The sequence below is a fragment of the Antedon bifida genome, chromosome 1, assembly GCF_963402885.1.
Source record: "Antedon bifida chromosome 1, ecAntBifi1.1, whole genome shotgun sequence".
NCBI classification, from domain to species: Eukaryota; Metazoa; Echinodermata; class Crinoidea; order Comatulida; family Antedonidae; genus Antedon; species Antedon bifida.
Genome location: NC_136226.1, coordinates 6,035,079 through 6,049,246, shown reverse-complemented (window position 1 = coordinate 6,049,246; position 14,168 = coordinate 6,035,079). Strand labels below are relative to the sequence as shown.

Here is a 14,168-nt window from a genome sequence, read left to right as displayed (position 1 = left end):
TTAAGATAAATAACTTACATGAGATGATGACAAAAAGGGTGATGGCTTGCTGCGGCAATCAGGACAGAAGTAGTTGCTTGGTTGACCGCAGCTTTTGGCCTTTTGATAAGCACTTATTACATCATTAGAGTCACACTCTGCATGCACATATCTAAGGAATGATAAATGACGTGTACAATTTATACAACTGAAACGGAATAGGATTCTCAGACATAAGGTGAATGCTATTTAGGTCACTTAAATAAATCTGTTCTTTTTAGTTTAATTTACATTTATAGGCTATTGCAATTCATATGAACAATACAATTACTAGGAGAAAACAGAACACTATTCTTTCATAGTAAGGCTCAATAGAATCACCATATCCTATCAAAAAATCTACCGGCCACTAATTGGCCATAAGGAAAAAAATTCCTACATATAATCTCTTGTACTAACCTTGTACAGCGATCACATTGTACCATAAGTTTATGAGTTGCATGTTGTCTATAGGCCTTGCCACATATCGGGCAATATAGACCTTTATTACGCTGCTGATAACAACTATCACACACTGAGTAATTCCTATGCCATCGTGAGCTGGGCCCACTTCCTGGAGTTCTAGAACCACAGTCACCACAAACCCGACAATTCTACAATTGAAATTATTGTTTTTTTTTCTATTAAAAATACGTATTAAAATGGGAATAAAAAATCTTTTGTGTCAACTGTGCAAACATATAGACACAGACGACTTTGCTGAGATATATCCTATTTCAAATTTCTAGTCTAAACAGAAATGCAATATTAAGTATAACTTATAATTATTTTAACTCCCTGAAGTTGGAATTAAAATAATCTTTCCCAAGAAACAGTTTCTTAACCTAAAATTCATGGATATATTCTTAAATTGGATGGCAGCCAATTGTTTGACTTTTTTTTTTTATAAATTTCTGGATGTTGACCAAAATTTATAAAAAATAGTATTTTCTAGTTTTAACGTGGCAGTACAGGTGAGGTAAAGCTGCATTATAGACGCAGTGTTAAAATGTATGTTACAGTTACAAACTGGTCTATCGTGTAGTGTAGCCAATACAGGTTGTTTTAATTCTTACCTTACACTTCCAGCCATGCTTAGGAATTGTAGTCATAGCCGGCTTCAGACAGAATGTGTGATAGCCTTTGTCACAAGAATCGCACAACAGGATTTTGTTGTCATCTCCAGGTTGCCTAAAATGAAAAAGGTGCAAACCCACATTGATATTAACCATTAATTAAATACGTCATTATCATCATTGCGGTAAAATTTATTTCCCTGAACAAACCATGACAAACAGTCATATAAAAAAATGTTTAGCCAAATAATATATTTAGAAGTAGTAGAATGCGCAAAATGAATGTGATTTCCTATTATAAAATTGGCCAGACTAAGACCTTTTAATATTGAATAATAAAAAAACTTACACAATACAATTTAAACTAAAAAGTATTTTCAGTACTTGGAGACATACCTACTCAACACTTAGCTTAAGCTTAATATAGTTGTGGATCTTTGTTTTGGATCCTAGTGAGACAACTGTTATTTACTTTACTAGGGCCCATGATAATAATGTTCTTTTTATTCATTATATACTTTGTACTTATATGTTTTTTTATTTTAGTTTATTTCATTTTATTTTTTAAAATAAACATAATAGCAGAAACAAATCTGCAACAACTCAGAAACACTTAAATTATGACGAAATAGAGGAAGACTGGAATTAAAAATGTTGATATGGGGATGGGCCTTGACTAAACTATTATAAGACAAACTTAATCTACTAATGTAACCATTTTTAAGTACATTGACTCTACTAAAGGAACACAGAGGAGATTGACATTTCTTAAATACCAAAATTGGAGATAAAATTGACATCGACGGAAAGATAAGGGAGATATGGAATATATTTTATCATCTTATGTCATTATGATCAAAATAAATGTTCAAGAAATGAATTAAAAATTAAAAAACCATTAAATTTTAAAACTGTGAAGAATCATACCTGCATGTTTGACATATCTTGCAGTCAGGGCACTGCCAACCAGCACGCACAACAGCATTAATAGGAACGGGTGGGTCAAGACAGTTCCCATGATAGTGTTGTCCACAACTTGTGCAAAACAACATTTCTATTATGTTACCAGCTGCTCTACAAAAGACACAACTTAACTCTTCTTCATCAACTAAATAAGTATAAAGAAAAACATTAGTTAGTGTTTTGTTACACAGAATACTGAAATTAAGTCTAGACAGCAACTAGATAAGTTTAATCTGTTTTGAGTTACATATCCATGTAAATACTATAAATATATAAACAAGTTTGCCTTTTTTTAAGTCACTATATCCTTGCTTAGGTCAATGACAAATTTGTTTTATTCTATTTTGTATTTTCAATCCTTTTAAATGTCTTTTGTATTGTTATTTTATTGTTTTAGAAAGAATTTTTATGCATGTTGTTAACCTTTTATTTTCTTTAAACAGGACCATTTGTAAAACAGGTGCTACATCTATACCTGATATGTTTTTATCCTGTATAAATATGTTAAGTTACCCAAGTTTCTAAAAAAACCTATTTACCTAAATCTTCTGCTTGATCCAGATGGTTGAGACAAAGTAAAGACATAGTTTTGATATCCTGAAAAAAAATGTAATGATTACACTAATGTAACTTTTGTTATTTTTTGTAAAGGATATTAAAACAATGCTGACAAAATGTGAAAATGAATGAATTTCAATACACATTTAAATTGTGGCCCTAGCCAATACCGATACTATGCGTACTTCAGGCCTTTTTTAGGATAGCTCATGTTTTACTATTCCTCATGATGTCTGGGCTAAGTTTTCTGAATGCATGCAAGAATATGTGGTTACTCATGATTACATTATGGGATTGAAATAACCCATGCTATTTTAAAATAAGTAACTCATGAGGATTTGGCCATGAGAAAAATCCAGGTAATGTGAACTCGGGATCATAGAATTAGTAATCAAGCTACAATGTCAATATTTTAACATTTACCTGGAAGGCTCCACAACTTGCCGCACATGGGTAGTGGTAAAACTTAGTGCACCTCAATACCCGACACTTAATTGTTGCACCGAACCGCCTACAATACGAGCAGCGTTGCGTGAGTCCACCGAACACAGCTTTGTCAACATTAAGCAGTTGAAAGTTTTCATTTTGGCAAACATTTTCTGACCAGGCAGCACAGCAATGATGGGCAGTACAATGACCTTGGGAAAAAACAAGCATGGTTTAATTATTAATTTCATTAATTATTTACTGTGGGTGGGTAGGTAGAAAAACTTACATATTTTTTTTTTTACACAATCAATGTCAAATATTTTGACAAACAAAAATACAACAGAAGTAAAAGAAAGTTTCATTTAATATAATGGAAATAATCAAGAAAACTTATAAAATAAAAAATAAGCTTTTAAATTAACTGCAAACCAAATGTTTATTCTAGGTGTAATAGGCAAAAGAAATAATAAAATCTGGTGAATTAAACAGTATTATTGTTTTGTTTCATTTAATTATTTTCCATAATATATTATATTATTATAATTCACAGTACTTAAAATTACTAGAAACAAATGTATGTTCGGTGTTACCTGATGGTTCAAAGACCTGGTTTACATCTGGCTCATCTGCATAGCCGACTAAACTTAACTCATCAAACTCAACCCCAGGCATTGCTCTATCAACAATGGCTGGATTACTCCCTCTTGGAGACCGGCTACTTTCCCTGTAGACAAACATCAGTACACTTAAACCAATGTTATGAATAAATTAAATGCTAGTTTAAAAAACATTTAACACTTAAAAGGGTTTAAGTTATGATTACAAGAAACCTGCATACTATTATTTTCATATACCAAATCCATTATACATTTTACACCAAAAATAAATATATAAATAAATAATTTGTATACATTTTACACAGTTTAATATTTGTTAGACCACAAAATAAATATATGTGCAGCAAAGCTGAGAATTTACATATTTGAGGACTTACATGCATGGAAATAAATTGTGTAAAATAACAACATACCTGGTTTTTGCTAGACCTTTCACCCTTCTTGATGTGACATTCTTGGGGCTCTTCTCACTAGGTACGTACATCGAGTCATCTTCACTCGTCTTACGACGGGGAACAATTTTCTTAAACGGGTTAAAACCTGGCGTAGGATCAAACCTAAGGAGATCCCCTTGGCCGAGCAAACTCTTCTCACCACAGCAACATAACGAACACACTGGTTCAGATCTGAAATTAAAGCATGGTCAATATGTTACTGTACATCAATATCTATGGCACATATTCATTTATTCATTCATTTTAAACCTATAATCAAGTAGTCCATAATTAATTCAGTCTTGTTTTTCAGAATTCAGACTTTGATACTAATTGTAGAAGATTGGAATGTTTTCTTTCTTAACTCCTTAGTACGCTGAATTTGATAAAATTCCTCACTTCACATTGCTTTCTTTCAAGAACTTAAGTGGGAAGCAGTATATAAAAGGAAAATTTATCAGACAAGATACAGGTTTGTTCTTAGTGCTGTAGTGTAAAAGTTGGATAATAGATTTATTAATAAAGCGTTTAAAATACCCTTTCTTAACGCAGAAGATAAATTGTAATACTTAAAAGCAGAAATAAGCGTACAATTCACAAATAAAATACAAAAACAGCAAAATTATAATTTGATTGTGCAACTTACGGGTCTGATTCGTCAACAGAGAGCGAACCAGTCGGTTTCATATCATCCACTAGACTCCTTTCATAGACTTGATTTGGCGTATCACACATCATATCAACATCACTCATTTTAGGACCTATGTCTGTATTGTCCATCATCAAATCATCATCCATTTTAATGTCTATAGGATCTAACAATGAGCCTTCATCATGCTGGTTGTCATCATGACTATCAGGGGCTGATATCGGTAGGTCTGTAGATAGAGATCCTGTACTAGAAGCTGGTGTTAGGGCTTCCCCTATGTCGTCTTCCCCACCGCTGATTAATCTACACGAGTAGGAATCAAGTCTATAAAACGAATACAAATTTTGATTAATATATAATTGATTATCATCATTAAAAAAATCTATAACATATTACTGTTTGTTATAAGGTTTTGTTTAATTGATAGAAGAAATAAAAATATGACTAAAAACTTGTGTATCTACTATGCCTTGCTTCGCATTCGCTCCCATAAAATATTACAATGCAGGTGAGGTGAGCGAGTGCTAAAACAGCCCTTGAGGAGTGTGATTTTACAACACACTTAAATTTGGTAAACTTCTACACACCAAAATACAAACGGCACACCTACAGCATATTGAGGAGTGCAATTTGTAGCACACCTACAATTTTAAAAAGACAAGGCCTGACAATACTGTACAAGTACTAAGTAAACTAAAGACTAAATTCATCAGTAAAATTACAGTAGAATAGCATGGAATATTATTTGTACAATGGGAAATTATGATTAATTAAATTAATAGATTAGATTTAATAATTCAATAAATTTGAACTTGCTTTTTTCTTGGTCTTCCTCTTCTTCTTGTAGACATTTTCTCTTCATCAGATGGAACCTAAGGAGAAATATTTAAACCACATAAATGAAAATCCATAACATATAAACAACAAACAAACAGGTACTACTGTAATTATAAAAGTAAAACTTACTTGATCTAAATCTGGTTTAGGCTTGATTATTGATGGTTTCTTTTTACGGCCTGAAATAAAGGATAGTATCATGAATTGAAAAATACTAAATTACCTACAAAATACAATTTACTAAACTAACAACAACCCCTATTTGTCCATTATACTACAACTTTTATTATAGGAACAGTGACTTGGCTATCTGTCAATATGTTACGCATGGCTGATTTTAGCTTTTTTTTATGTATTTCTTATTATCCATATACTTTGATTGTTTTTTTTTCGGCCAATACTACGTTATCTGCTTTTGCAGTCTGGTGGTAATATTGTACGTAATTGAATATTTTAATTGAATCAAGTTTATGATGAATGGCATTGTATGAAAAATCAATGCTGTACATTTTATATGATCATATAATTACAAAATACACCACAAATATTAGATGATGTTTTAATTGAAAAACAAGAAACATAGTAAGCATGATGGCTCTGGAATCACATCTAATAAAACTAAACTGTAACTGTGTTATTTGCAATCCTTTTAATTTTTAAATGATGATTTTATTGAAAGAAACATTTCAATTCATTTAAGAAAACTGTAGACAATAAAATTCAATTTGTAAGTTAATTTCCCTCAGGTGAATTTATAATAAAAATAATTAGTTATAAAAATTATGCCTTACAGTACAATTATCAATTCCAAAAACCTAACTGATTAATTGCCAAGTTGATTAGTTGCCATTGTGTTATTTCATTTATTTCTATTTTCTTATGTTAAATTACCTATTCCTACTGAATACTAAAGTACAGTAACATTACTGTAATATAGTATTTGTCCTGTTTTTGCTGCGAAAAAAATAACTGATAACCACACCATGCACGAATAAATTTCTGTACCCCTAATTTATTTGCAGCAGAAACAGGACAAATTTACAATAACCAGTGTATTGTAAAGCGCAGCAGCCTAAAAATAATGAAAACGATTGGATGTTGGAAGTCAATGTAACCGCTTGTCTCTTTACAACTTTTAGCTGCAACGCAAAATAACGATTATTTTATTGACCGTCAGTCAATTTTGAATGTTTGATCGGTTGAGAGCATTGCATTTTGGGAGATATTAATATTTTTTATTGATTGCAGTTAGCATTAACGACAGGGGATGAGATGAAACAGTGCACCAGGGTAACTTCCTACTCTTTCTGAAATGCACACTAGACATCTAGTTCTTTTTAAGTACACTATCAAACTTTATGTGACAAAAAAATGTGATGTGCCCATATATGGACATGATGATGTTATATTACTACCATGTTTGGGCATATCACTGCCATACCACCATACAGTATTTGGGCATATCCCCTTTTTTGTCAAACTAGTTTGATAGTGTAGACAGAGCTTTACTGTAGACTTGGTCAAAAACATCTTGAGCCTAGTGTCAATTTTATGGATATAGTATGCCCATTCCTTAACCACTTTTACCTAAATCAATCTTACAGTATTTTTTTTGTCTACTAGAACTAGATTGGGATTTCCTATAAAATCACTGAGGTAAATATGACAGTAAACAGGACAGGACTACTACTGTATGATGTTACACTATAATATACAGTATGTGTTTGTGTACATTACTATACCACATGGTTACAGTACAATATTAGCAGTACTACCATTATCATGTTGATTAAGTGTAAATATAATTTTCAACATAATCAACTTTGAGCAGGTTTTGTATGTCTATAGTGTTACTACTTTGTGTTTTCAACAAACTGAAAGAAAGGCGGTACAAATGGGTAACCACAACCATACAAAGAACGAGTCACCCACACTACTGCACAAACAACAGGTCTAGAGGATTTTTATCTTAGTAAATTAACAAGAACTTCTATTTTACATACATGTGTATTTGATTAATTACAGTAAACCTAATTTAAAGAAAAATGTATTTATTTATATTACACTGTAATATAATCAGAAAAAAATGAGATTGAATTAAATGTAACAAACCTGACATGACCTCTAAGAGGTTAAATGTTGAAAACGTTGTCTCGTTGATTGATAATACAAAAGTTTGTATCCACAATCTTGTATAAAAACTCAATATGTAATCCGAGTGCAATCACACATCTAAAAAATAAAATATTTAATTAAATCATTTGTTTTTGAAAAGTTCTGTACATTTATAACTAATTAATTTACTGTTCGAATATCCAATCAATAAAATATGGTACTTCTTAAAAACTGATTATGATCATAAGCATAAATTTTAGAAATAATTTTTCTTCACACATTACATTTACAAAAACAGCATACCCCAAACTACCATGATTTTTGTAATAGATTTTACAATATCCCTATTTCAGTTTGATTACTGATTTAAAATTAAATATATAGCATATTTATTCGAATAAACGACCTTGCTTTGAATAAACGACCTTGCTTTGAATAAACGACCTTGCTTTGAATAAACACCCTCCACCCATAGAACATCATTTGGAATAAACGCCCCCTTACCCTGGAATAAACGCCCCCTTACCCTGGAATAAACGCCCGCCTTACCCTGGAATAAACTCCCCTTCCCCTCAAATAAACTCCCCTTCTCCTCAGATAAACGCTCCCCTTTCCCTCAAATAAACACCCTGGGAGTTTCATTATTTCCTTGTATAAACGCCCCTATACATTATATACACAAATTTGTATTAATTACTACACATTTCTTTATTATCTATTTTCTTTATATTTGTAATTGTAGAATTCATTTAGTGCCTTGATCTACAATTTACAATGCATTTTGATACAATATTTACTGTATTTCTTTAATCACTTTTTGATATTGCGATGTACTTCATATTAAGGGGGTATTCATTTTATCATACATATTACCATTGTTACCAGCCAAAAAAATACACCTCCCACAAAAATACGCTTCCCTCGAATAAATTAAATTACGTATTATTATTATTTTACATGGCATTCAGTTCAGTAAAAGTACACGTATTCACATGCCATCTACTTCTAGGCCATGTCAGTATGCATTTGATATTTACTTGCAGTTGTACTTCATTATCAGATGAGACAGGCTGTTATTATTAGCACTTGGGTTGGCCTAAGCCTAGACTTGTGAGCAGGCTGGGGCTAGGCAGGCTTAGTGAAGAACATATAACTACACACACAGTTTTAGCCTTCTGCAAAAATGTGTACTGATGCTGATGAAGCTTAAAAAAGACCTACTGCTACACCTTGGTTAAAATATAATCATATGACCAATAAATGAACACTAAATTATTGGATTGCAAATTTGTATTATGTTTTACAGTATGTTTTCAGATATTGAACGAAAAAGACATCCGAACAACGATGATGGCAATTCCATTGATGATTGGTTCTTTCGGAAAGAAATGGATTCGGCTCGGTCGGTATCATCATGCATCAGCATAATTAGTTTTAAGTCTAAGTTTGTTATTGCAAAAATGCACAAAATAATCTTTATATAAGAGTTAAATACCCTCCCATTTTAATGCAGTTTTGCATAAGAATATCCCAAGCATGTGCAAGGCGTCAAATTAATCAACAATCAATCACTACAGACGCTGTCGTAGCTCGTTTTCTGCTGTTCTCTCGCATAGAACTAGCATACTCTTCTTCTCGCATTTTCATCATCTCAGTCAAAACTCCGAGCGATAGCTTGAATCTATTGCATGCATATCACTTATAACTAAATATCCAGACAATAAATAATTAAAGCACAAAATTATTACCTACCATCGTGAACACTTTTGAAGCCGGAAATGCATTGATATTTTGAAACAAAGGCATTAATCTCCGCTTCATTTTCGCTTCGGATTCACTTCAACGGCCGCCATATTGGAAGTTATTTACCTTAACGTGACCTCGGGGATGAATGGAAGAACATAGTAAAGTAGTTCTGACAAAAAAAGCACTTAAATTCATAAACCATTATTATGTTTTTGTAGTTAATTAATAGCGTGCACATTATATACTATTTCCATCTTAACAACTATTTCTTTATTTACAGTAGATAGGTAGTGAATCACTAAATTACTACTGGCGGAATAATATTTACTTTAATTTTATTTACCTCGCAATCTAGTACACTAATGACGCTACTTCCTCAGAGGTCAAATTTGTCGACTCGCTTGAATGACAAACAACGCAATCTTTTAAACGTCGTTGGGGGTCCGTTGACGATGGGTGGGGTTTCGGAAGATTTGGAAAGGGGATGTGAAATTTGCCAATACTATTCTGCTGTACCCGATGTCCTGGCACATACAATAATGTGCATAAAGAGTATACCATTAATTAAAAGCATTATCACATCATTTCAATATTCAGGGATCTCTTAATTTTTTTACTAATTAGGCCTATTAGGCTACATCCCATCCCTCCCACGATTTCCCCATCCATTGATGATCTTCCAGTTTTCACAAACAATTCAAAGCTGGTTTTTTTTTTCAAATCTGTGTATACACAATTCCATAGACCTACATTAACTTATAGTCAGGCTAATGACTAAAATTAATTTATGAAATGATAAAATAGTCGGCGATTATTTTATATGTCCGGATGCGAATGATTTTCTATATTACTAATAGACACTGGTGGATCAAATGTTCTCAATCAAGATGTAAATATGCCTCTTATCAAACAAAAAAGACATTGTTTTAGTAATTTGTAGAGTATCGAAAATTGGTATTCGATAGACCCATAGAGATATTTTATAATATCATCATAATAGCCTAATGGAGTAAATACCAGGCACGCTTAAAAAGGGCGTGGCACTGGGTAGTAAACCGATTGAGGGAGTGTGTAGGCCTACATCCCCCACCGAACATGTTTTCACAGCTTTTAAAAGGGACCGCGCGTCTGGAATAGCAATAGGCCTCCAGTCTAATTCTAAGTGTTTTTTTCAGTAAAATGTCATTTTAGTATTATTTAGTTGACAGTTAGCTGTAGTGTGTGCCTCTCTCTCTCCCTTCCGATGTCGTGTAAACAGCTACCTTGCAAATAACCTCTCATGTGAGAACTTGTAACCACTGCCATGTAGACAACAAATGTTATACTTAGGCGCGCCTGCAGTACTTCCTGTATATCTACAGGCATGGAAAGTTTGGCGCGAAGTTCGGATGGTGGGAGCGCTGACTCTTAGTTAATATAGCCTAAGCAAGGCAATCGGACAACTATAGGCCTATAAGTAAGGGAATTATTAACCACTTCTGCTATTTCCTATTATTAAAGTTAACTTATCCGAAGTGCGATTTTTATCTATTAAAGATCAGCAACAATCATGTGTCTTTGTTGTCAGGGAGTGAGTTTCCCTGGTTACATATTGCGTATAACGCATGCGTTGAAACAGGAAATGCGAAGCGGAAGAGCGTACAAGTTCTGCGCGCTTTCTGATAACACACGTCATAAAGACGGGTGGGGGGGGGGGGGGGGGATGAGAGAGAAGAGCATGGATTAAATAAAGGTTGGAACGCAACGCAATGGTGTAGGTGCAACGCAAGTACTTATTTTATCCATGGTTTACCAATCACAATCGACATTTCGGATGATCTAATGAGCGTCAGGATTGGTCGAATTACTTGCGGTGCGCTTACACCGTCCTTAAGTTGAGTTTGGATTTGTTTGGGAATCAATCATTTTAACCATTGTAGTTCTTCTTTCCATAAATTTTCACACTCTCCTTGGGGAGATTTCTGCGTTTCCGTTTATTAAACACATTACATACAGGTGCATGGAATATAATATAGGTACGGTATGTGAATATATGATATTTATATGAATTTATTGCAACATCACACACAATATTATAGTAAATTTTAAAAAATAGAATTCGGCGTAAACACAAATCATTTCCGACTGTTAATAATTTAATAATAATGATAATTCATGAATTCGAAATGCAAATTGTATTTAATTCATCATTGTGTTTGTTCTTTTATACCATAGTGGATATGGCATGTTAAGCTGGCTAAGAAAAAAACATACGGTTTGTTCCTATTCTTTTTTAGTTACAATAATAATAATAATAATTGAATCCGGGTTTTTTTTTCTGATTAAATAGCAATGCAGTAAAAAGAATTTATTTGTATTGTAAATAGTTTTTTAAAGCGATCTGATTTTCGTGTAAATTTAAAATTTCAATACTGTACTTAATAATTATTTCTGAAGGACTGGATATCTGGTCTAGCGCCCCTAACGACTTGCAGTTACTTCCCGGATGAAAAGTACATTATAGCTATGTGGAGGCGTTGTTTCAATCGATATATGTACACAGTATCTATAAATCACAGAGACCAACCGGTATATCATAATAATACTGTAATCAATGTATATACTGTATAGGCCTATACCTAATCATTTTATGTTATCTATTTTTAAAACTCATGGTTATAATTATATAATATTACACAAATTTATTCAAATAAAGTTTATAATTACTTTTATTTTATCAGTTTTTTTGTATCCATCCTTTCGGCAGCAACATCCATCACACTTCACAGAGATATCGGACTGAACGTCTACGATCTTTTTTCATACGTTCCCCGATCGGTTCGATAAGCAATTATTAATATTATAATGATTATTATTATTATTACAATAAATGTATGTAAATGTTGGGGAATAACCTCAAATATTTGCGCACAGTTGTTCCTTCGTGTCGGCAGATGCCGACTAACGTCCCTCCCCTTCCCTTCGTCTTTCCACAACGTCAGAAGCAGAGATGGATCAGTTTAACCTCCTACTCTTCCGAAAGATTAACTGCACACGAGCCATAATGTGTATACTGGACATCCTACCTCCGGTTATAAGTCTTATCCGAAAAGATTTTTCTACCTTCAGAAAAATTCTCGAGGAGTGCCTTGAACTTATGATATGGTTTAACCACTCGACCACTCGAATTAACAAGGCCTAATTTAGTTTAATTATGCAATGCTTTCATTTTTAAATTGTGACACTATTTGGGGCTACAGATATATCTCAGTTTATTTAGCATACTATAGCTACTATAGGACTTAAGGCATAATTTAGTTTAATTATGCAATGCTTTCATTTTTAAACTGTGACACTATTTTGGGCTAGAGATATATCTCAGTTCATTTCGCATACTATGTAGAGCTACTGCAGTAGGACTGTGATCTAAGCATTATTTAGAAAGCAATACATAACGCAGAAAAATATACAAAAGTACACGGGAGAATAATACATTTGTAATGATAGCACAATTTAATACGAATTTTCGTTTTCGATATAAAACAATGTTGAAGAACAAGTATACAGTATTTACAACTAAGATTTCATACACCTTAAAATACACTTTGAAACCTAATGCTTCTGTCGCTTAAGCCTAAAAAGAGAAAATAATGCCACACATTGAAGGACTACGTACAAACTAAAGTTTGAATACAATTGTCTTGTGTTAAGTTTAACAGTAGGCCTATCCTACTTGTCAAACTTAGGGTTAGATTTTCATTTTCACATAGGAGTTTCCACGACTTACCCCCGACATGCAGTACATTGTACATTGTAGGCCTAGTGGTTGAAGTGTATGACCAGGGAAGAGTTAAATTACACTCTTCACTGGTATGACTACCTCCATGGTATGACTAACATTTTTGCTATTATGCAGAACAAAGTTCAGAAAATACGGTGTTCACAAAAACATAGAATTTGAATACTGGTGTCGTAACATACATGAATATTCATAATCCAATTTCTGCTAAGTCTGCCCTCACTGTCATAAAATGAACAATTAAATATTGAGGAGTTCTGATCATACCTATAATTGATCTGATAAAATAAGATGCAACGTGCATCACTACCAGTTAAAGTAAAAGGCACACATGACAAATAAAACGAATGTTGTACTTTTCTATTACCATACTAAAATGTTTGTTGGTATTATACCAGGTACGTAAGTATTAAGTTAATTCTTTAGTATCAAGGATTTCAAAGTAATAATTAATACAAATAAAACGTATATCATATACACCGTTATTTTTCTTGTTTCCTTTAATACTTTTAATTCACGAAATGTAATTTTAAATTTCGTTTGGGTTTACTCATGCTAATCCCTGAACTTAGTCGAATTTTAAAGTAAAGATAATACAATAACAGTCAGTTAGCAGCACCAAATGTAGATACTGTAATGCCTAAATTAGGTACATCACCAGTTCTACCATCAGTATAACACATGATAAACACATCTCGAAACATATAACAGACAACATATTGCAAGATATACTAATTAAATTCACAAAAACTGAAACATGTTCATATATACTTCATTGGTAAAAATTAAAAAGAAAAGAATTCCAGGTTAAATGGAAATACGTTGCTGAAATGTTAGGCATACACATAAAACATCGATACTTTCATTTTTTGTCAGTACAGTATTGGAAAAGTCTAATTCTTGATAAAGTTGAGCTCGAAAAAGTTGACTGATTCAATTATGGAATGT

General features: G+C 32.6%; 1 protein-coding gene and 1 long non-coding RNA gene across 3 annotated transcripts in view; both read right to left on the bottom strand.

Moving 5' to 3' along the window:
- LOC144839282 (histone-lysine N-methyltransferase 2C-like) overlaps positions 1 to 4,985 on the bottom strand; it is a 35,783-nt gene extending 30,798 nt beyond the window's left edge. For both annotated transcript variants that reach the window (XM_078694600.1, XM_078694608.1), the window contains exons 1-9: positions 4,742 to 4,985; positions 4,075 to 4,287; positions 3,635 to 3,768; positions 3,039 to 3,253; positions 2,597 to 2,654; positions 2,022 to 2,202; positions 1,095 to 1,209; positions 439 to 632; positions 19 to 151 (exon numbers count right to left, since the gene is read on the bottom strand). In XM_078694600.1, coding sequence (XP_078550726.1) covers positions 19 to 151; positions 439 to 632; positions 1,095 to 1,209; positions 2,022 to 2,202; positions 2,597 to 2,654; positions 3,039 to 3,253; positions 3,635 to 3,768; positions 4,075 to 4,287; positions 4,742 to 4,893 — 1,395 coding nt within the window. In that variant the 5' untranslated portion in view covers positions 4,894 to 4,985. The remainder of the gene's footprint in view (positions 1 to 18; positions 152 to 438; positions 633 to 1,094; positions 1,210 to 2,021; positions 2,203 to 2,596; positions 2,655 to 3,038; positions 3,254 to 3,634; positions 3,769 to 4,074; positions 4,288 to 4,741) is intronic.
- A 573-nt stretch (positions 4,986 to 5,558) lies between these two features.
- LOC144852836 (uncharacterized) lies at positions 5,559 to 9,723 on the bottom strand. The gene is made up of 4 exons (XR_013614344.1): positions 9,449 to 9,723; positions 7,694 to 7,813; positions 5,711 to 5,760; positions 5,559 to 5,616 (listed from the first exon to the last, which is right to left on the bottom strand). It is a non-coding gene; the product is annotated as an uncharacterized LOC144852836 (long non-coding RNA).
- Between the last annotated feature and the right edge of the window lie 4,445 nt (positions 9,724 to 14,168).